Source organism: Melospiza melodia, chromosome 15, assembly GCF_035770615.1.
Source record: "Melospiza melodia melodia isolate bMelMel2 chromosome 15, bMelMel2.pri, whole genome shotgun sequence".
NCBI classification, from domain to species: Eukaryota; Metazoa; Chordata; class Aves; order Passeriformes; family Passerellidae; genus Melospiza; species Melospiza melodia.
This window is the reverse complement of record NC_086208.1, coordinates 9,338,946-9,361,861: the sequence shown is the minus strand read 5'-3', so window position 1 is coordinate 9,361,861 and position 22,916 is coordinate 9,338,946. Positions and strand designations below refer to the sequence as shown.

General features: G+C 36.0%; 1 protein-coding gene and 2 long non-coding RNA genes across 4 annotated transcripts in view; 1 reads left to right on the top strand and 2 right to left on the bottom strand.

Annotated features, from left to right (window-relative positions):
* Positions 1 to 22,916, top strand: part of DMXL2 (Dmx like 2) — a 47,529-nt gene that overhangs the window by 744 nt on the left and 23,869 nt on the right. For both annotated transcript variants that reach the window (XM_063169704.1, XM_063169703.1), the window contains exons 2-17: positions 7,362 to 7,487; positions 9,194 to 9,265; positions 9,912 to 9,990; positions 10,651 to 10,807; positions 11,184 to 11,250; positions 11,982 to 12,160; positions 12,477 to 12,660; positions 13,965 to 14,139; positions 14,891 to 15,124; positions 15,239 to 15,516; positions 15,690 to 16,386; positions 18,047 to 18,168; positions 19,226 to 19,315; positions 20,726 to 20,843; positions 21,596 to 21,715; positions 22,176 to 22,403. In XM_063169704.1, coding sequence (XP_063025774.1) covers positions 7,362 to 7,487; positions 9,194 to 9,265; positions 9,912 to 9,990; positions 10,651 to 10,807; positions 11,184 to 11,250; positions 11,982 to 12,160; positions 12,477 to 12,660; positions 13,965 to 14,139; positions 14,891 to 15,124; positions 15,239 to 15,516; positions 15,690 to 16,386; positions 18,047 to 18,168; positions 19,226 to 19,315; positions 20,726 to 20,843; positions 21,596 to 21,715; positions 22,176 to 22,403 — 2,926 coding nt within the window. The remainder of the gene's footprint in view (positions 1 to 7,361; positions 7,488 to 9,193; positions 9,266 to 9,911; positions 9,991 to 10,650; positions 10,808 to 11,183; positions 11,251 to 11,981; positions 12,161 to 12,476; positions 12,661 to 13,964; positions 14,140 to 14,890; positions 15,125 to 15,238; positions 15,517 to 15,689; positions 16,387 to 18,046; positions 18,169 to 19,225; positions 19,316 to 20,725; positions 20,844 to 21,595; positions 21,716 to 22,175; positions 22,404 to 22,916) is intronic.
* Positions 199 to 10,728, bottom strand: LOC134425246 (uncharacterized). Its single transcript, XR_010029620.1, has 2 exons — positions 10,607 to 10,728; positions 199 to 1,600 (listed from the first exon to the last, which is right to left on the bottom strand). It is a non-coding gene; the product is annotated as an uncharacterized LOC134425246 (long non-coding RNA).
* Positions 17,346 to 20,205, bottom strand: LOC134425247 (uncharacterized). Its single transcript, XR_010029621.1, has 3 exons — positions 20,173 to 20,205; positions 18,224 to 18,419; positions 17,346 to 17,440 (listed from the first exon to the last, which is right to left on the bottom strand). It is a non-coding gene; the product is annotated as an uncharacterized LOC134425247 (long non-coding RNA).

The following is a 22,916-nucleotide window of genomic DNA, read 5'->3' as shown; positions in this document are numbered from 1 at the left end:
TTCTTTAGGTGTCACTTGTCTTATTGCATTTTATATTAACAAGATTATCCCAGGCACAAACCAGTTCCAAGCAAAATGATGCAGAACATCCTTTCTAGTGTAAGATAAATGTCAGCAGACTCGTGAAACATTTAAAGCTTGCAGTGAATTATCACCAATGTCTTATTTCAGTAATGAATGCTAGATACTCTTAAGAAATAAAAGGTGCCATGTTTGTCTTTATTTTCCTCGTTCTGCTGCTATGCAGCCATACTGCTATTAAAGGGACCTCTTTTACTTTTGATTTTTATATAAGAAGTCATTTACTCACATTCACATTCTAATGTGTTCCTTTTTACAATGGCAATTTGAAAAGTCAATCAAATAGTATTATGCAACATAACTTTATGCCCATTCTTGTCATAGCTTTGATAACATCAGTAATGAATTATAATGTGTATTGTGGTTTATACAAGAATTTTCCAAGAGCAAAGGTAGCATCTTCCAAAACGATGCAGGATTGTTTGGTAGGATTTAAATTATGGAACTACAAATAACAGATCACACTGTTTTTCTGGCTGCTGTATCCAATTTTTTTTGTAATAGAGCAAACAAGGAGCTAAAGAGATAAGTATGCTTTAATAAATGTATCTTATGGACTTCCATAGCTGTAACTTTCTTCTGTGCTTTTTCTTCATTCTCTGTATTCATGGTATTATTTCCTGTTCTTTTAGGCCTTGATCCTAGAGTAAACTGTACAGGTAAAAACTACCTGCAAACAGGCAGTTTGAGGTCTTATATCCAGATTCTTAGGAAATTGGTTACCCGTGTGACTTAGTAGAACCATAATCTACCATTGACTGCAGGCAGTTCATTAGTGCCTAACCTCAAATTCTGTCAGTCAGCATCACCTGTCTGGACAGAGCTTTGTGCCCCCAAACCACTGAGCTGTTTGGAGCCAGGACTTCAGCTCAGATCCCGAGGCAGGTTTTGCAGTTCAGGTGACAGAGCCTGACTCTGCAGACCTGCTCTGAAGCCCCAGCACCTGTCAGGCACTGGCTCACAGCACCAGCAGGGCAGGGAGAGGGCAGGAGGGCAAGGGAGATGGACACAGCACGCTGTGGGAATCCATAGCTGTCTGCAGGAATCCATAGGTGTCTGTGGGAACCCACAGGGCTGTGGCACAGGAGCTGCTGTTTGTGTGCACATGTGCCCACTCACGTTTTGGTTGGTGTTGGGGCGTTGAGAATGCGTGAGAACGGTTCAAAATTGCTACAACAGATTCATCGCAGGCACTTGAAAATACAGCTTTTTTTGTGTGCAGAAATGAATCACTGCTGTTAAAAATACTCTGCTTAACAGCAGAATAATGGGTTGGGTACGTATATATATGTACCCACTAGTTAATAGGTTTGGAACTATTTCCCTTTTTTCTTGAGGAGGAGTAGAAGAAACTTCCTCTTAAGATGAATGTACTTTAGATGTCCAAGTCCAGCAATCTTAGGATTCTGAGAGAAGAAACACATTTTCTTCTAACCTGATTAGGGACATTGCAATTCTCAGGTTCTTCATTCTTCCCTTCTTCTGTGGTTTGTCCTTGGCTTGTTTACATGACTCCTTGCTGGGGATAAAGGTAAGCTTTTAATTTCCAAGTCGGTGTAGCTAGAGGTAAGATGATAACACAGTCTGCCTCAACTTTTTTAAAGCTTTGGTTAAAGTCATCTAGTTATTCTGAGAATAAGACAGGGAAATAAATAATTTTCCACTATTTTTCTCTCTGCCTGCTAAAACAAGTATTAGCAGCTGCGTGAAACCATAGAGATCCAAAGAAATAGAGACGGCTGTCTGTAGGTTGGCTACAAAGGTTTTGTCAGTGCTTATTCTGGAATGTGCAGGGTCCTTTCCTCCCTCAGCTCCCACATCTGCCTGCAGCAATCCTGACACACATCCAGCCTTTCCCAAGGAAGGCTGAGGCCCAGAGATGTGTGTACCTGCTGGATGGTCTGGTAGAGCGGGTGATACACAGGAAAAACTGTTGGAAGGGTGATTAGAAGCAAAATAGCTCCATAATGCTATCTTGTACCAGACAGTCTCCTCAGCCTCCTTCCTCTGAGCTCTGAAAAGACTCTGCTTAAGCAAAGGGTCAAAGTACTGAGTGACAGAAGTTCTGGGAATAATTCTGTGCACTTTTCAGCTTGCTGTTAGTTCATGTTCTCATTTTAGCAAATATTGCTAACTGTGTTCCACAAGTGAGTTTACAGAAGGTTGAAGGTTTAGCTTTAAGCAGAGGGCCTTACAGCACAGACCCTGCCCTGACAGAAGAGGTGTTTGTGCCTCACAGTCTAACTGGTAGCTAATAAGCTTTTAAAGGTAGTAAAATGCATTTTTCAAACCACAGCTGATTGCATTTAGCTTTTGTTCTGAAAGAGCTGGTTAAGCAGCTACAACAGAATGGAACTGTTTCTAAGGTTAGTCTGGGTTTAAAAATGAATAGATAAAAATAGCTATGTCATTTACCTAGAGGCTGGATTCTGTAAGTATAAAAATTTCAAGTGTCAGACAAGCAGGAAATGATATTTACTTTTGCACTGATCGCGCAAAATACAAAACCATAAACATCGTTAATGAAATATCAGAAGGTCAGATTTGAGGGATATCTAAGAATTTTACTGATAAAAGTGAGAAAAATTCATTTGTTATTTCTCATTTTTGAAAAGGACAAGCTTCTTAATGTATTTCTTTCCAGTACTGACACTTTGCCTGGAGCTGCGTGGGGTGAATTCCAGACGCTATTGCAAATGAGTTTCCCACACCCCTGTAAATTTGTTTACCTTGTTGAAACCAGCAAAACCTTCATTCACACAGATGTCCACAAGATACAGCAATTGAAAATAGGTTTGCTCTGCTGTGTTGGGTTCTCCTACGTTTTCACTACTTCATCCTACTTATTTGCAAATCCCTCTCAGTTATTTATTACTATTTAAATATATCTATATGTTCTGCACTGTTTTTATGTAAACTGGATTGGAGATGCTTAATATCTGAATCCTTACTAAGTTCTCTTATCTCTGTATTTTTAAGCATGTTGTAAAGTATTTAATCATGAATTTGTCTGAAATGTCAATTTAGGAAAGCCTGTTTCACAGGCCATGGGCTAGTAGTAAGTTAGGAGTTGTTTCTCAGTTATTTTGCTTGTTTGCATTAAGTGTATGTAATTCTAGAAGTACTTGGAAGGAGGAGGGGGAGGAAGTGCAAGTGATGTCCATTGATGAGAGCTTGGAAACAGTTCAGGATTCAGGTGTCTTCATTGCTAAGTGGAAGGTGGAGGAATTTCTGCCAGAAACGTAAAAATGAGTGTTGTTTTACTAGAGGAGTCCTTTAAGCCCTGTACAGACTTTCAGGTTTCAATAGATGTTTTAATTCATGTAATTTTAGATGTTTATGAATTTCAGTTTTTTAATAACACCGATTGTTTTTCTTCCACATCATTTACCATCTTGAAATGCCTCTGCATCCCTGATAGTACACACAGGAGCTTGAGGACTTGTGTTTTATTATGCTTATGCCAAATTTGTAAAGAGTTGCAGGTTATAGAAAGAGAATTTTTTTGGCTTTTTTTATACAGAGAGAAGTATTTGTGTAAGGAAAAACCAGAATGAGACTGTGAAGGAATAATTGTTTCCCTGTCTCTTAGTTCCAGAAGCAAACTGGAAAACATGAGCAGCTGAAAAAGACAGAAGCATGTGCTGCTTTCATATTATCTGAAAACTGAGGATATAGCATAAACTGTTAGACTAGGACACAATGTCCTACTTCTGTGTGGTGCTCCTGCATTCAATTAAAGTTTTGTAATTGTTCATTTCAGTGGTCCCAGATCTTGACAGATAGAGCAAACATTGGCAAACTACAGCTTATTAATTGCTTATGGATCTTGCAAGTCATCCTTGCATTCTGGCGGTTTTGCAACTCCATTTAATTTTCTCCTTGAAGTTATCAGTGACATTAGAAATGGAGGTTGGCAGATACTCCATGTGGGTGGTTCTTACTGCACTTGTTTTGTTCAGTCACTGCTCATAATTCTGTTTATTTAAGAGCTCTGTGCTGCTCTCATCCATTACTGTATCTCGGTGCTGTATTTTTCATCTTTCCTGTCTGTATGGCTTACCAATTTCCCATTCCTTTTATCAGGCCAGGCAGATTGTCAGTCTGCTACCATCAATATTGTGGCCTCTGTTTCTCTGGCAGGAGAGACCTGTGGTGGCACAAATGACCTCATGATGTTGTTGTCAGCTGAATCCTTAAGGAACTACTGATGTTAAATATTGTGACACTTCCCTGTTCTTTGTCACTGTGGGGTGTTTATGCTGCATTACCAGCTTAAGGACAAAAGAAAAGAGGATTTAACAGAAAAGTGTTCTCTTAAAGTATAAACATGTTAATATAATGAAGACATCAGAAAAGCTGCATAAAAGCAATCAAATGAAAAACTTGCATTTAGGCATATAACATGAAATATGAAAATGTCTTTCAATCATAAAACTATATGGACCTTTTTCAAATGTGTGTTCTAATGACTTTACTTCATAAAATTATTTTAAGATTTCATATACTTTCAAGAAAGAAGGCACATTCTTACAACAAATATCTACACTCAGAAAATGACCCCAGAACCAGGAGGTAGCAGCACTTGCTCTAACAGCCTAGAGCTGAAGGCTGGTGTCCTGCTGCTGGGAAGGGGCTCTGCCTGCCCCCCTAACCAAGGGGTCCCCACTGCTGGCACAGGGCACTCAGGCTGCTGAGTCACTTGTTGGTGCAGCAGGAAGCACAGGCAAAGAGTAGGATGCCTACAAGTGACAGTAAGATTTCACAAAGGAAAGAGATCTCTGTATCTTGATGAATAAGAACCACCTTTTCACTTACCTGTGTAAAAATATGCTAAATAGTTCATAATTAGCTGAAAAGTTAATGCTTTGTTGGTGGAAGAAGTGTAGGTAGGGGACAGAAAAGATGAAAAACTAAAGTGTTTGAAGAGAAACACTAAATTCTTTTGCTTCACAGAATAAACAGACATAGCCAAGGATAAATTATTTTCTGTTTCATGCATTATGAGCTGTGCAAACACATACAAATGGGCATGTTTAAGAACACTAAGCATAAGGAAATTGAAGTTGATAAGCCTTTTACTTTTACAGTTTGACACACACATACATGTCTCTTGCTAATAAAAATGCGACTAATCATAAGTTATATATAATTTAGCTTGAAATTTGCAACTCAAGTTATGAATACCAACAGTGAATTGAGGATTTGAAAGGTTCAAGTCCTTGTTTTAAGTGGGTCAACACCTCTTTTTATTTAGATAATTTAAGTCACATCTTTTAGTAGGTTTGTACTGGTAGTTATGGAGAAGACTGTTGAAAAGAAGATGACTCAATTCTTTTCTGTTTCAATGCTCACCCTTTGAAGTTTAAGTAGGAGAATAAATTTCTTGTGAATATTTGAATTCTGAATAAATTGTTGGAACAAGAGGATGTGCTTTTATTTTCCTGTCTACTTCTGGGCATTCACATCCTGGTCTTAATCTTCTTCCTTCATACTAAGGAGCCCATACTGTTTCATCCAGTATTCAACACTGCTGGTGAAGCTTGTTTTGTAAAGAATACAGTATAAAAATAGGAAAGCAATGAAACAAAAGGACTTTCTGTTCAATGCCAGAACTTATTTCAGAATCTCATCTTTCTTTCTCTTACATCCTGGAAATAATCCTATTCAATTTTAATAATAACTTACTCCCTTCCAGACTGAGTCTAATAATCACATAGCCTAGTCATCAAGGAGCTGGGATATTCTGTTACACAGATAATCTCGCTCCAACAACCTTTTAGCAATGCTGCTTACATTGTGAATCACTCCAGTATCAGTTCCTCAGAGCTTCCCAGAACAGCAGTGTGGGTTATTATGTCTCACACAGCACTGTGTCATTCTATTTTTGTGAGGTGACCTTGGAAATCTTTTAGACAATCTGTCTTATCTGCAATTTTCATTTTTGTGTGTGCAGTTGTGTGGTGTATTAATTTCTGGGGATTGAGTTTTTGCTTTGCTGCTTGCATTGCTGTTCCTTTCTGTTCCATGCAGTGACGTACTTTCACTAAGTTAAACTCTTTTTTTCAGCATTTCTCACTTGTTGCTCCTTCCCAGGAGAATTAGAAGTAGACATAGAAAGTTGTGAGACCTAAACTGTCCATTCTGATTCCAGTGGCGGTCTTACACCCTCATCTTAGTGCAGCCACTGAGGGGCACTGGTGGTAAATCAGTACAAATACAACTTTCATACATTTACAATAAAGTAGCCTTTACACTGATTGATCTCAAAGTAGAGGGCAAGGGCTGACTCAGTATTTTGGAAATTATTGTGGAAAATCCAGTGGACAAGTTAAAGTGACAAGTAATTTTGTACCATCTGAAATTCACTGTGGAGGACTTGCATTCTCTGCTTAACTCAGGTGTTATAAATTTCTGCCTACTGTATTGGAATCAGTGGAAAACTTGCTTTAAGGAAAGAAACTTCCAGCTTTAACTGGTTACTGTAAAAGGCTTAGTGGAGATTGATTCTAGGGAGAGATTTCTGTGCCTGAAGGTGGGAGCTCAATGGGACAGATAATCTGGAGTGATTAAACTTTTTAGAACAGGTGAAAGGTTGGCAGACAGGTATATATATTTATCCTGCCAATAAAAAGTGCTGCAGGCTGTTACTGTTCTATAGCTACTATGTAAACAAATTCTTTAGAATATAGAGTGTATTGCACAACAGTATATCCAAAAGAAATCTTTGTTGTTTTACAGTCTTATAGTAATATGACTTCTTAAAACTCAGAAAAGCCCAGAAATTACATTACTATAGAAAAGAATCCCTTAACAATCTTGATTTTAAAAAATAATAAAGAAGGCAGATAGAGGTACAAGACACACCTATTGAAGAAAGGTACATGCAAATTCATTAAGAAATGCTCCTGGCTTGACTGCCTTGCTCTAAGTGTCAACAAGAATTGGAGGGGAGAAAAAAAATCTACTAAAACTTAAAACAAAAAAAAGTAAATAGAGAGCTCAAGTTTCTTGATTTCAATTTGGGATTTGAGTTGTTTTTTGTTTTTTTTACTCTTTTCTGTTTGCTTTCATTTAAACCCTGATAGTGTTATGGGGTCTCCCTTGCTACTTTGTTTTTCCTTGTTGCTCACTGAATTAGTGAGGAGCAAACCCGCTACATTGTAACTTCCTGTTTAACTGGGATGTTCACAGCTTCCAAAAACATCAGTCCTGTAGCAAGTGTTTAGTTAGCTTTTAAAATAAACATTTAATTTTGTTTCTTTTGAAAATTGTTTCAGGCATATGGCTCTGGTTGTGACATTGTTATTCTGGCAAATGACTTTGAATGTGTGCAGATTATTCCCGGTGCTAAACATGGAAACATCCAGGTCAGTTGCGTGGAGTGCTCCCAGCGACAAGGCAGGGTAAGGATTTCAATAAATCTTTATAGAAGTTTTAAAATTTGAGAACTCTAAATTAAATAATTAAACAGCAACATAATACATTAAGGGAATGAAAGAGTTAATTTCCCAACAAAGATCATGATTTATTGATCTGGGACTTCTGAGTAGCACCTCTTGTGTTAGTCTTATTCTTTCAATTTATTAGTAATTTGGGGGAGGGAGAAGGGTAGAGGAAGCAGGAGACATGTTGGAACAAAGGTTTTATTCCCTTTCTGGGACCTGCAATAAGAGGTGTGACAAGATGTGAACAGATGCATTAGTTACAGTACAATATCAGAACTGGGATGGTACTGAAATGATGGTTACTGGCTCCATTTTGTGTGCTTCCATCTAACAAAAGAAGAAATGGATAAATCATTTATCTATACATACATATACACATATGTGTGTGTGTCCTGCAAAGTCATGAATTTGAAATACATTTAGAAAGGCTTCAGCATGTTTAGTGTGTTTAGAAGTGCTACACCAAGAGCTGTCATAACTGCATGGCCCCTTGATTTGCTTAGTGGTTTCATTCTAAATCCCTAAACAATGCTAGAGAGACAGGTTAGAAAGAGGAAGGAAAAAAATTTTCTAGGAGTTCCGGTAGAGCACTGAGCAAATTTTGTTTGTCAGTTGTCACTGCTGACTAGAATTAAAAATTGGTACCAGTACTGAGGGAGCCCTAGTTAGGATTTGGGCAGATTTAGTTGGCAGAGCCCTTGAACGTCAGCAGCACAGTCCCAGTAAGAGTGGGAGAGAGATCCCAGCTTCAGAGATGGTCCCTGCAAGACCACCACAAACCCCTGGGTGGTTCTGCATTCAGGACTCCGAACACACAGTCTGTTCTCTGACTGACTCTGTTGTTGCAACCCTCTCTCCCCCTCCCCCTAAGGAAGAAATAAGATTTCGTAATAAATGCCATGAAACTTTTGCATCATTTCCGTTTTGAGGAAACCAGATCCTGGATGGGAAGGACTTAAACAGTTTTTCTTTAAAAACCTTCTAAAGAAGAAAGAGAAGTTTTAAAGATAGTTAGAAGTATTTAAAGGATATGAGTATTAGGAACAGGCCCAGATAAATACCTAAGGAATACTATTTTGTGTTTAGAGATTTCTGTGAAATAAGTGAATGAAAGAAACTGAAGGGTTCAATGGCATATGTACTTCAGTTTTTCTATTTACCATTTATATCCTCTCAAAATGTATTTGAATGCTAAAAATAGAGTTGCATTTCTTTCCGCTTTTTGTAACTATTATTTAGTGATACAAAATGTAATCTAGGGACACAGACACTAATAATTAATGCATTAGTTAGCTGTGAAGTACACAGAACACGAGCAGAAGCAATGAAGGCATCAACTTTCTCTTGTGCTTAAAGAGTAGTTGCTCTAGATGACTGTGACTGTTTGTGCCACTGAAAGAGATGTCTGCCCTGTTTAGAGTTAAAATGTGAAAGGTGGGTTTATTCAAGAGTATTTTCCTCAATTGCCTTAAGAAAATATACCCATAACACAGTTAATTACATTTGTACTAATTTCACTTTTCAAGTGAAATTTCAACCCTGGCACATAGAAGAGGTACTGGAAATTCTTTAGCTAATTTGGAATACTAAGGAGCACTTACTCCACTTGCCTCCTAACCTTACATTTTGAGTCTTCAACTTTTTTTTTTCTTTCCTTTCCCCAGATTGCTGCATCATATGGAAACGCTGTTTGCATTTTTGAACCACTTGGTATAAATTCTCATAAAAGAAATTGTGTAAGTGTGTATTTCATTATTTTAATTCTGTTAAGACTTTTAGAAGAGGCAAAAGTCTGTCTGCCAGTTATTTTTATTATATTATGTTGGCACACAACAGAAAAATGGATAAACAGTTTCCACCAATCATAATACAACTGGATGGGTAGACTCTTTCAGTGAATGAACTGTGGACTGCACTTCTCCTAAGTTCCCAACATTTTGTTCTTGAGTCTCATACTAGAATGACAAGCTGGTATTTCTTATTTGTGAGGTTATGAGAGGTGCAGGACAGACATACAGCACAGACTTGTTTAGTGCACCCAGACTTATTTTAACAGCACAGACATGGCTGAGCACTTGACCCCTGAGGATGTTCTCAAGCAGGTTTCACAATCTTTGTGGTATCTATACTGCCATCCCTTATGTTCCTCTAAATCTATGGTCGCAGTAGTTCAAAAGTAATCTACAGAAATATTTGTATGTGGGACAAGTCCAGATAGATTTTACAAAACAATTTAAAAACATACTAAAACTAGATGTAGCAATCTATTACTTAATACTTTTGCAGCAGGCTTAATAGCAATTTCATATAGAAAGAAATACCAATATCTTTATTTTTTGCTGTTGATGTGAGACTTAATCCTTGACTGTTTTTACACTACAGCAGCTGAAGTGTCAGTGGCTAAAAACTGGGCAATTCTTCCTCAGTTCTATGACTTACAACCTGGCCTGGGATCCTCAAGGTAATGCATCATTTGTAAAATATTTGGTCAACATTTGTAGTTAGAATGACTTGAACACAAAATATTGTTAATATAATAAAATGAGAGCTTGAATATGCAGATTTTAAATTACCTCTTCTCAGGCAGTGTTGTATAAAATGTGAGGCTACAGTTAACATTTGTTAAGATGCTGTGCCAAGTGTTTGCCTCTCTTATGTAAGATTTTGGTTTGGGAATCACAGTGCTAAGTTGTTAACTGACCTAAATTGTCGCTAATAATCATTTAAATGAAATTTTAGCACAGTTGAAGTCAACAATGTACCTAGACACAAATCTTTATAAGATGTCTTTGTATTTATTTGTGATATGAATAGCTATTAAGCATCTGCAACATTTATTGGTAAATACAATTCTATGATTCAAAGTTCTCCTTTTAACAATGCAAAAAGAGGAACAAAATAAATAGCCTTGGTATTCTTTCTTGAAAGATACTATAAATTCAAAATGTTTTAATAAAACCAGCTGGGTGAGATGATGGAATACCTTATCATATTTAAAATGGACTAAAGTTTAGCATTTAACCTATTCTGGATAATTCACAACAAAATATGATGAGAGGCTTAATCTTTCAACATACCTTCATCATCCTGTTTCCATAGCTTTGGTATCACTCCCTTTCAGGTAACAGGTTATTGACAGCAACAGACTTTTTGCAATTGTGGGCCCCTCCATCTGATGACATTCTAGAGGAAGATGAAGATGATGATGCCAGCAGTCAGATCAAGGATGATAAAGTTCTCCCAGTTCTAAATGACTGGAAATGTGTCTGGCAGTGCAAGTGAGATAATTTTTGTTTTAAGACAAATTGCAATGCTACCTCACCTATATTTTAAAATGTACTTTTAAATACCCTAAAATTCAAACAATATAAGTTATTTCAAATAAAAAATCCTCACCCCTGTTGAATCTAACCTAGCTTGCTGTATTTAAACCAATTTTTTCAGCTGTCTTTTCAATAAAGTATGAAAATACTTCTTTGCTCCTACTATTCAAAAAGTATGCTTAAAGAAACAACTATAAAATACTTAATCTAATTTTTACTTAATTTAATATTAAATTTAAATAATTAACAGTAACACTGAATCAACTGAATACCTATGGACTAATATTTTAGAATAAATAGACCTTACTTAACTTGCTCTTTTGTTCTCTAGGACTGCAACATCAGTACATTTGATGTCATGGTCTCCTGATGGTGAATATTTTGCAACAGCTGGGAAGGTAAGGACAAAAAAGAATAATTGAGTAATAATTGAGTTTTTGCAGTATTTTTCATTTGTCTGACAAAAGTAATATGTATAGACCTGAACCATACATTCTATTGTAATCTTAGCAAAGGTAAATTATGATCTCATGTAATGCTGTATTTTGTGTAATTCCATGGATTTTAGCAACAAGAAATTGGATTTATCTATGTACTCCTACTGAATACATGAGTAAATGACAGTGATACAGACTTGTATGTATGTATGTGTTATATTTTTTTAAAAAAAATTTTTAGATGTAGTATACTTAGATGAATTTTCAGATATACATAAACAATCTTTTCTACTTCTGTTGAAAGTAATGAGATCATTATGATCTGGTATAATATGCACATATCTGGATAAATTAAAGAAGGTTTCTATTTAGTGAATTCTGGGTTCAGTTATCAATTCTATTTCAGTTTGCAATACTTTTTGTCAAATCACTATTCAAGCTAAGTTTTCAATTAATAATTCTCTTTAATATCACCCTCTCATTTGAATGATTGCTTTTGGTTTACAAGTCTCAATAGGTAAGAACTTTTTACTGGCACCTACTGTTACTTGAACAGCGAGATGAATTTTAGTTCTGAGCCAAATTTTCATGAACAATACCAGAACAGCAGTTGCTTATTGCTTGTGATTTTGTTCTTGTTACATTTTTAATTATAGCTACCTAAACCCCTGGCTTTTTATTGGTTTACCTAGGATGACTGCCTCTTGAAGGTTTGGTATCCTATGACTGGTTGGAAGTCATCTCTCCTGCCCCAAGAGAATGAAGAAAAGAAAAAAGGCTCAGAGGATGTGCAGTTTTCCTTTGTTTATTTGGCGCATCCCCGAGCAGTGACAGGATTTTCCTGGCGGAACATCAGCAAGTACATGCCCAGGTTTGAAAGCTGCCTTTTTTTCAAAAAGCAAGCAAGCCTTTGATCAGGTGTTTTTTTAACATTCTGCCTAATGTTTTGCCATCAAGAGCATGAGACTTCTCTTCTTATACTTTCAAGAAACAAGGCATGGCAATACCTTCCCATTAAGTTCTGTATCACCAGGTTTAAAAATGATAATCATGTTAACCTTCAGTTAGGGGAGAAGCAGAAATTTGGATAAAACAGTAACTACTAAATTCTTGTACACTCCCCTAATTTCTGCTATGTCTATGTAGCTGAGTTCCCCAGGCAGTAATTTTGCTGTCTCTGCCATCAGGGGGTTGGTCTGTAATGTGTTACTCACGTCATGCCTCGATGGCATCTGCCGGCTGTGGGCAGAGACGCTGCTGCCCGAAGATGCTCTCCTGGGGGAGCAGATCTGTGAAACCACCACCTCCAGCATCAGCAGCACCATCTCTCAGTCTGGAAAGCAAAAGGACACTATACAACATGCACTAGAGGTACATGTAAATACTTAATTTGTGACATTTTTATTTCAGGATTCTCAAATCTTTAAATATTGAAGGATATAGAGCTCTAAGAATGTATATTATGTAATACCTATATGCATAACAGAATAACCTCAATTATTCCATATCAGGTTTTGAAGTCTATCACTAAACACTGAAAAAGTCAGAGACTCCAACTCTGCATTCATACACCATGTTTTTAAAACTCAATTTGCTTTTTTTATAGTTAGCTAACAGTGATGGGAAGAGACAATCTTTAATGTGGAATAGTAATGATGGTTTCATTGTGATTTGGTCTGAAAGTCTGCAATTATAAAGACAAAATAATAAATAAAATCTTAAATTTTAGTTACTTCATTAGATAATTTTGTTTCAGTGACAGTCTTATATTCTTAGTGAGTCTATAAAGTTTACAGTAAAAGAAAACCTGTCTGTAGAAGCAGCTGCTCCTGGTCAACCTTAACAAGCACCTTTTTCTCATGAAAAAGGGCATACCAAACATCATCTGCAGCTACAAATGTGAGTGTGAGAATGTTTCAATTAACTGTGTGGGATGTGTGAGAGTGTCCAAGAGAAAAGAGAAAGAAACATCTGTTCTTCCATTTAGTTGTCTGATTGGTCAGTCTTTAATCACTGGCTGTGTAGTTGATCCTTCTTGCGCACAGAAAAAACATATAAATACTCAAGTGTGTTTAATAAAGATGATCCTGCTAGATGACAAAGTGGTGGTCTGTTATCCTCAGCACTACACTATCAATATAAAACCAAGGAAAGATAAGAAAACAAAAAAACACCTCACCACTCATTTGTAGACCATTATAATCAGATGAAGGTTTTACTTCTTAAATATCATGGCCATCAATAAATAGGGAGCTTGGGAGCAACTTCAGACTGTTAAATCACTTGTGCTCTTTATATGCTCAGAAATTTTCAGTCATACAAAAACAATTCATTATAAAATTATATTACAAAATTACTGCTTTTAGATTGTTTTAATTTTGTCCATTAATGTTGTGCAAAATCCTGTGTATTTTTTGTGGTGTTGTTGAGTATATATTAAAGGAACTTTTAGAAGACTGTTAGAAGAGATTTACTTTTGGGTAGATCAGAAGTACATAATACATCTAATTACTAATTAGATGTATCATGTTACTAATCTGTGTTGAAATATATTTAAAATAATCCTTTTGAAATTAGTCTTCATTTCGTTAGTAGAAAGAAGCTTTATGTAAGTGTAACTTTTTATCTGACAATGTTTTTGGTATTTATTAATTTATTTTTTATAACTACAACAGACAATTCATCATTTGAAAAATATGAGAAAAGGACAAAGGAGATCTTCAGTTCTTGTTACCCACACAGATGTACTGCCAGATCAGCAGGGCATTCATGAAGTTCAGCGTCACATTTCCCATCAAGCAAATGCACTTGGTCACTTCCACATAGCAGCAAGCATCAACCCTAATACAGGTGAAATACAAGCATTGATTAGACTGCAATAATGTGTTTGCACAACATGGAAAAAATAAAGGAAGCTGAGCTTTGTCTCATTAAATAGAGGGAACTTGTAGGAAGTCTGTTATTTGGCATAGAGTTTTTTAAGACAAATGAAGTTGAATTGTTCTGAATACCTTCAGCATCTTTATGAGCAAATGAAATTCATCTTTGCAGATCAGAAGGCAAAAGAAGCATAAATTTCCGGTCTGGTTGGTGTTTGATTCTTGGGTTTGAAGGGCCATGGTATATGATGAATAGAGTAATTGCATCCTGCAGAATGTAGTGATTGAAAAAGACTATCAGAGTCTCTTGGTGGGAAAACAGCTGATTTTTATAGAATAATGCAGAGTATTTTTAAAGAAGGAAAATATTAAGGAGCAATGACTTTCTTTACCTAAAATCCATACATGAAAGTCAACACTGCAACATATGAAATTGAGCAGATAGAACCACTAAATATAATTTACCATTCACATAAGAATAAATTTTCATGTAAATGTATTGACCTTAAAATACCTTTACTGTTTTCATTACAATTGGATGTAAAATCTTGATCTTTACCTTTTTAATCTTGAGGCACAAATTATGTTATACCTAAAATAAGTGAAATGTGTATATGTGTATATATATATATATATATATATGAATAAAAAGATGAGTGGTTAATACATAGCTTTATATGGTTTAATACATAGGTTTTTTATTTGTTTCAAAATGTCCACAGATATTCCTTCAGTGTTGGCTGGAACTGCTTTTAATACAGATGAAGGAAGTGGAGGCTTTGTTGTCCACTGGCTGAATAATAAAGAATTTCATTTTACATCCTCTATTGAAGTATTCATGCAGCATCTAAGACAAATTTCGGAACAACAACTAGAACAAGATTTTGATATTGAAGCTGAAGAGGAAGAAGAAACAGAAGAAAAAGAAAAAGGCTTACATATGAAGTTAGATCATGGTTAGTAATCTGGTTAGTTCTGACCAGCTAGTACTACTAGCAGATTAAAAAATTCTGTGTTGAATGGAAACTGATAGGGATATCTTTGCAAAAAATGGCATATTTCTGTTGCAGATTTGTCTATAGACAGAGAATCAGAGACAGGGACTGGTACAGGCTCTTCAGAACATGAAGATGGAGAAAGAGAGGGAAGCCCCAAAACATCTCTGCTAGCAGGGCCTCGCCTGCCTCTGCCCACAGTTTTGTTGGACCGGAAAATCGACTTGCTCCTAACAGAATGGAACAGGAATCCAGATATGCTTTTCACTATCCATCCTGTTGATGGGACCTTTCTAGTGTGGCATGTGAAGTATTTAGATGAACACACTCCAGGCATCTTTCGACAAGTTCAGGTATGGCATATTTGAAAGGGTTTTATTTTTAATGCTAACATTGTCCTTTGCTTTAGAGCTGAATATCAGTAGGAATTCTGTTTAAGTACTTCCTGTAAAATAGCTAACATTTATTCAGGCTGAAGCTGAGTTCATATATTCTGATTTTTTTTCTTTTTCCTTTTTTTTTTTAGGTTTCATTTTCTTCTAGGATTCCTGTTGCATTTCCATCTGGAGATGCTAGCTCCCTTAGCAAAAATATTATGATGTATGCCTGCCCTGTCTTTGTAAAAGACAGCAGCAGTGCTGCACAGCAGAAAACAATGGACTTTCCAGATAATACTCTAGCAAATAAAGGACCAAGCTTTGCCCAGGACAGTGCAAATGTGAATATAATTTCTCCTGTGGTAATGATGATTTCCAAACACATAGACGGCTCTCTAAACCAGTGGGCAGTTACTTTTGCTGATAAATCAGCTTTCACTACTGTGCTAACTGTATCCCATAAGTTCAGGTACTGTGGACACCGCTTTCACCTCAATGATCTGGCCTGCCATTCTGTTTTACCATTGCTGCTGACATCTTCTCATCACAATGCTCTGTTAACTCCTGAGTCAGACACCTCCTGGGACTCCGACAGGATAAACAGGATGATGGATCCTATTAAGCATAAGAGAGGTTCTTCTAAGCAGCAGCTTAAGAATGCAGCAACCCGTACATTCCATGACCCAAATGCAATCTACAGTGAGCTGATTCTGTGGCGAGTAGACCCCATAGGACCTTTATCCTACACTGGAGGAGTGTCTGAGCTGGCTCGAATTAACTCTCTTCACACCTCTGCTTTCTCTAATGTAGCCTGGCTTCCAACACTCATTCCCAGCTATTGCCTTGGTGAGTGTACCTGGAATGTTTCCATATAAAGTTAACACTGTGTGTTGTAGAATTAATGTGTTACAATAAATTACTGTTTTATTTGGAGTGTATTTACATTTACTTTTCAAAAATTTCCTTTTACTATGCAAATTAAGCATTTTTACTTTGTTTTAAGCTACTGCAAATCACTTGCAGTGGTCTGAGTGTGTCTGCAGTCCCTGTGGATCAGCTGACACTCAGGAACTCCTTTGTGTGAGTAAGCACTCCTTGCTCCCACAGAGAACAGGATGCTGCCTTTCCCCAGTGCTTCAGGCAGCTTCCTTGAGTGCTCTCTGCATTGATGTGGTTTGCAAATGCAAGTGTGCTGATGGCTGAGGGTGCTGGCCACGTGCAGCTGCAGGGACATTGGCTTGAACAGAGCTAGTAATTGGACCATCTGGACATCAGAACTATAGGGGAAGATTTTCAGCCAAAACTGGCATTAAATTGGCTCAAATCCCTTTAAAATGCTGGCTTAAAAGTGCTTAGGAGGTCCTGAAACAGTACTGAAGTTCTTCAGACCACCAGAAGCTTACAAAAGCCCAGTTAGAACCCAGGATATTTAAAAATAAATAAACTACATTAACTTTACAGAACTGCAAAGAACACTTTTTCAGAGGTCAGACTGTACAACGTCTGATGTATGATGCCCTTGGCCAATTCTTCAGTTTTTGTTTTTAATTTTAGAGCTTTCCATTGCAATTAAGAAAATTACTTCTACAAATGTTACTCTATGAAGCCACACAGATACTTCTTTTCTAATTGTCACAAAGATGTGTTGTAGTAGTTGTCATCTTTGTATACAGTACTAAAAGCCATTGGTACTGTGGGTGTAGCATTAAATTTTATACTAATGCAAAGTTATAAATACATAATATATTTCATTTAAAATAAAACAAATTCTTTTTCTCTACTTACATAGTAACATTCTGGGCTGTCTGTATCCCACAAAGTGTTCTAAACACAAATAATGAGCTGCATTCTTGTAGTTTGGAGGAAAATGGATATCACAGTGTAAAGCCTGTTGTATGTACTGTTGAGAAACAAAAAAAGACACTCTTAAATTTTTCATATCTTGTTCAGAACTCTAGACATATCTATTTTTCCCTCCACTTTTATGTCTGCATTTCAACTGCAGGGCAGAAGGGAATATTCATAGAGATTAATTTTATGTAAAGAGCCTAGGGTCAATAAACAAGGAAGAAAGCTATGGCTGAATAGCTTCCCCTTACACTCCCCAAGGTTCCCCTGACAACCTTGGGAATGTGGAGTTGGCTCTTCCAAGCAATGCCCTGGAGATGACAGCAAATCAAACATCACCAGAGTAAAGAATGGCAGCCTTCCCGTAGGTGTACTACAGACTGGGGCTTGTGTGAATAGTGTTTGTAAACATACATGAGTTCAGCTTAGATTGCTGAACCTTTTTGAGGAGTTCTGGGTACATTCATGAACAGAAAGGGAATTATTTCAAAGTTCAAATGATGTTGTGTTAATGCACACATTTGCTTAGGTTTTTTGCTTCAATGCTTGATGAAAATTCTGTTTGAAGCATATTCACATACTGAGGATTGTAATAGACTGCTTGGTACCATTGACTGCCATTTTTTTCTTCATGAATTTTTTTTGTATCTCCTATTAGGTACCTATTGCAACTCTGCTAGTGCTTGCTTTGTTGCATCAGATGGCAAAAACCTGAGGCTCTATCAAGCTGTTGTAGATGCACGAAAGCTTCTGGATGAATTATCTGACCCTGAATCATCTGTAAGTTCTACATGGTTTGGTTTGAAACTGTTAAAATACAACTAATGTAACTCACCTTTCCCCCCTTCCAGTGGTTTGCCTTCCTTTAGTTCTGTGTGATTTTTATGCCATTCCATGTATAGATCTTATGCATTACATCTTGCATAGTTGCACATTTTGCAGCTCTCTTGAAGCATTTGCAGAAAAAATGCAGCTATTACTACTAAAAGTGTCTGCACTGAACCAAAATTTCCCATACAAGTTTCTCCAATCTGTGGCAGGCGGGAAAAGGAAAAATAGGATTTCTTAGTTTGTCCTCTCAGAAAAGGGGAGTCAAGAGCAAGAGGGAAAAGGAAAACAGAAGAGCAAGGCTGAGGTGTATCCACCTAAGTTACATCTATATATGAGGAAGGGCAGAGATGGTGGGATATAAGGGAATCAGCTAAGGGTCATATTAGCTTTCTTTTTTCAATAACTAATTTTTTCATTCTTTTTATCTTTCATTTCTGTGACTTTAGGAAAAGTAAAGCCTGACCTTGTACTGTTATTGTATAAAGAAACACATCTTTAATTTTTTTCCCATTCTTCTGTTATTTTATAAACCACCTTGCAAGACAAGGCCTGTCAGTATTCAGATCAGTCTGAAGAATCTGTTCTAGGAGCAGTGACTATGAACATACCAGCAAAAATCAATAGAGCTTTCAGCTTATATATAAGCTGTACTGAAGGTGTTTTCTACATGTTGTGACAAAAGCTTGAAAGAGAAGTGAAAGGGTATATTGTTTCTCATTGCACAGACACATTATGTGGTGTTATGCAAGGATAAATCTTTAAATTAGCAATATTTAGCTTCCATAAAAACTGGTGTTTCATCCCCATGAAGAGCTACTGACTCACAACAGTGCACATGCTTTGATAAATACATTATTCATGAGTGTCAAAGTGACAACTGCAAGAACTCTGTTACAGTTTGTGCCAACAAGAAAAAAATCGAAGCATCAGTTTATCATAAGCAACTGCAATTTTCTTCTGTCCAAAGGAAAAATATACTAATTCTACTCATTTTTCTCTGTTTCAGAAACTTATTGGGGAGGTGTTTAATATTGTGAGCCAACAATCTACTGCTCGACCAGGATGTATCATTGAGCTTGATGCAATAACTAACAAAGTAAATAAATGGTTGACTCTCTAGGGTATCACATAAGGGTGTTTAATAACTTTCTTTGTTAATTAGCCTAATCTGTTGAAATGACATAAAAGAGATTACATTTTTCTAGGGTGACAATGACTGCTTTGAATATTTGTGAATATTGAGGTACCTTGAGCATTTTACTAAGCCAACTTTTTGTTAGCTGCTAAGAGCTCAAAGTTCATTTTTAGAGTAAAGCTATATTTTCTAAGCATATTATTGAAGAAAACACAACTTTACTAAAGAATGATTTCCATGGTATCATAATTTAAAGGAAATAATTACAATCCCCTCAAACACAAAAAAACCCAAAAATAAATTTTAAATAACTTTTAAAAGCCCAAACCTAAAAATTAGATCTGACTATCCAAAATGTAAGAATGTAAGAATGATAGCCAGGTATGACTTCAAGCTTTTTGTGTTTGTATTGTAAAATAAATTTATTAATTAACACAGCTATACTTCTCAATCAATGAGCAGGTAGGATAACTGAACCTTCTTCTTAGTCACTTATTTTGATGATATATACTATATATGCTCCAATGCTGTTTTCTGTTAGCAGCTTGCAAAAACAGTGAGTTTTACCAATTTTAATTAGAAAACTATGGAGTTTGGACATTTATAAATAAGTATTTCTATATTGTCAATAAATTTCTGTGTCTTTCATGTATCAGTAACATAAAATCTTCAAATTTAGGTTCAGATTTACAAAATATTTTCCTATAATTTTTATAAATGAGTACAAAGAATACCATCTTGTTTCTCTGGGAAAAAAAAAAAAAGTGTTTTGCAGCATCACTTTGCCATCACTATTTTAGGGATATATTTTTCCTTACCAGCAGGGAAGGATTTCACCATGAGCAGCCTTCTCTGTAGCGAGGTGGAGTTACTGTGAAGAAATACATTGCTGTCAGAAAAGACAGATGTTAAGATATCTGAGAGAAGGAAAATCTGCAATTTGTTCCCTTTTTCAGATTTCCCAAGCAATTCGCTGCAGACATGTCCTTCCACTGAAGTGGGATAAAAGTCTGAGACTTTTTGCCACTGTTATTTATTCAACACCAAAGAAATAAAAATGAATAGATGAAAATGAAAAATGAAATCAGATACTAATTCATCTGTCAGTAACTGCAGCAAAAGTATTATTACAGAATTTGTCTGTCCTGGCAGACCTTGGGGAAATTATTTCAATATACAAATGATGAGTTCTAGAACATGCTGTTCATAATATGAAAGGAAAATATTTGTTTTTTCTGATGATAACTTTAAACTTTATAAAAGAAAGTCTTCCTCATTGGTAGCTAGATTGCACTGAGGAAATAATTAATTGCATTAATACTAAATATTGCTGTACTGTTCTGGAAGCATAACAGTTGCTCAATGTTTCAGTGTGGCTCAAACACACAATTGCTTCATGTCTTCCAAGAAGACTTCATTTTGGGATACAAACCACATAAGGAGGATGCAGAAGGGAAGGAAACTGAGATATTTTTCCAGCCATCACAAGGTATAGCATGAACTCTAACTAATATGAATTAAATTGGTAACAAAAAATGTTTTTCAGGAATACTAAAATCTGGCTGGCATGTGGTAATTTACTTTTAAATGAGAATCTGTAAAATTTAGTGAAATGGCTGTCATGTATTGCTCATATAAATTGTTGCTAAATGGTGTTAAACAAAGAGTTTCTAATAGCCTGGAGTGAAACAGCTTGTATGACAAAGTACATTTTTCAAAGTGTTTATGTCGCATATAAAATGTGAACAGAATAGAAGCACATTTTCTGCATCAATAGGTAGGTGCAGGTAATGATGCCAATATATCTGGCTTTCAAGTTAACACAATGGAAAATCACTGGAAGGTTTGGTAGAAGACTTAAAACTTCAAAAAAAAAAAAAGGAAGACAGGTAGAAGAGTCTTTATAATCTGGCAAAAAAGTTCAAACTGAATGGAAAGGCAAATATCTAATAAATTATATATGCCATTAATATTCAGATTGTCTGTAAGTCAGTATCTATTTTGTAATTCTTCTGTTGTCATGAGTAATCAAAATGTCAATTAATGCATGCTGCTAATGATACTGTTTCAATATTTTGTTTTATAATCTAACCATTTATTTCAAAGACGAAAATGGGGATTTTATTGTCAGTTTTTAGGGCATCTTTTGCTATGGAAAAATTGTTTAGTTTAAATATAAATTTCATGACCCTATATCAATATATATGTTTAAATATTTTATATATGATGTGTAAATTACAGGGTATCGTCCACCACCTTTCTCAGAGAAGTTCTACCTGGTTGTAATTGAAAAAGATAGTAGTGGCTGTTCTGTTCTTCAGATGTGGCATCTTCATCTCAAATCTGTCCAAGCCTGTTTAGGTGAGTGGGTGGTTGTAATTTTCTTAGACATTTCTATCATATTACTTAAGATAAACAAATTTTGGTGGTTTATTATAAAACAAATTGTATCACCTTTGCCCAGCAGAAGCCTAGAAATCAAGAATCTTCAGAATATTATATCAATGTAATAGAAGCAGTAAACTTCCTTACAAATATTGATGGCATTTTAAACTACTAACAGTATTAAAATGTGTTGATGGGATAAGTAATGTACTTAAGCAGTGGCTTCTTTATTTCAAACTATCAGTATTTCAGAATGTTATGGATGTCTTAAATGAATAGTCACAGCATGCAATAAAACTGACACAGCATGCACACATGGTATAATGATTTTGTGTGCAACTTGAGCTCTTGTAAAAACAAATAAATTTGATTATCAGATATTAATGCTTTGTCCCTATAAACAATTTTTTAACACTGCTGGCATTTTTTAATATAGCAAAATCAACTGAAGCATCTTCAGCAGATAATAAGCTTAGTGTACCTGAACAGAAGACTGTAGATTCTTCTCCAGATGTATCGCCTGGCATAAGTCCCATACCACGATCTTCATCAATTGCTAACCTTCAGACTGCCAGTAAACTCATTCTGAGCTCCAGACTTGTGTATAGCCAACCCCTGGATCTTCCTGTTGGTGTGGAAGTAGTAAGAGCAACTCCTTCAGCAGGTAACTTTTACAATTTTTGCTATACAGTTGGTCCACTGATTTATCTCCTGGTTTATAGCATTGTATCTCCCCAGCCTGTAAGACTCTGATTTACTGATACAGAAAACACAAAGGACTGAAAAGGTGCTTTCAAATCATCATACCCATGTCATGTTACTCTTCTGTAAATGTATCAAGTCCCCACAGGAACGCTGTTCCTGAAACTTACCACTCTAATAGTTGGAAATGTAAGTTTTAGTATTAATCTATTAATGAACAGTTTATACCCAGTTGCTCATTTGCCAGCATTCCTGTGTTTGATATATAGTGGGTTTTTTACCTGATGCACTAACACCTTCTTCTGTTTGTCTTTGTATTCCTCTCATTGTTCTAAGCTGAATTCTCTGAATTAGTTCAGTACCAGTTTATCTTTGAATAGTGACCAGAAATGCAGATAATAGGTAATGTTCAAGCTGCAAGACTGTTACCAGCTCTGATATTATTTGCCCTTATCCAAATCCAAATTTTAAAAAT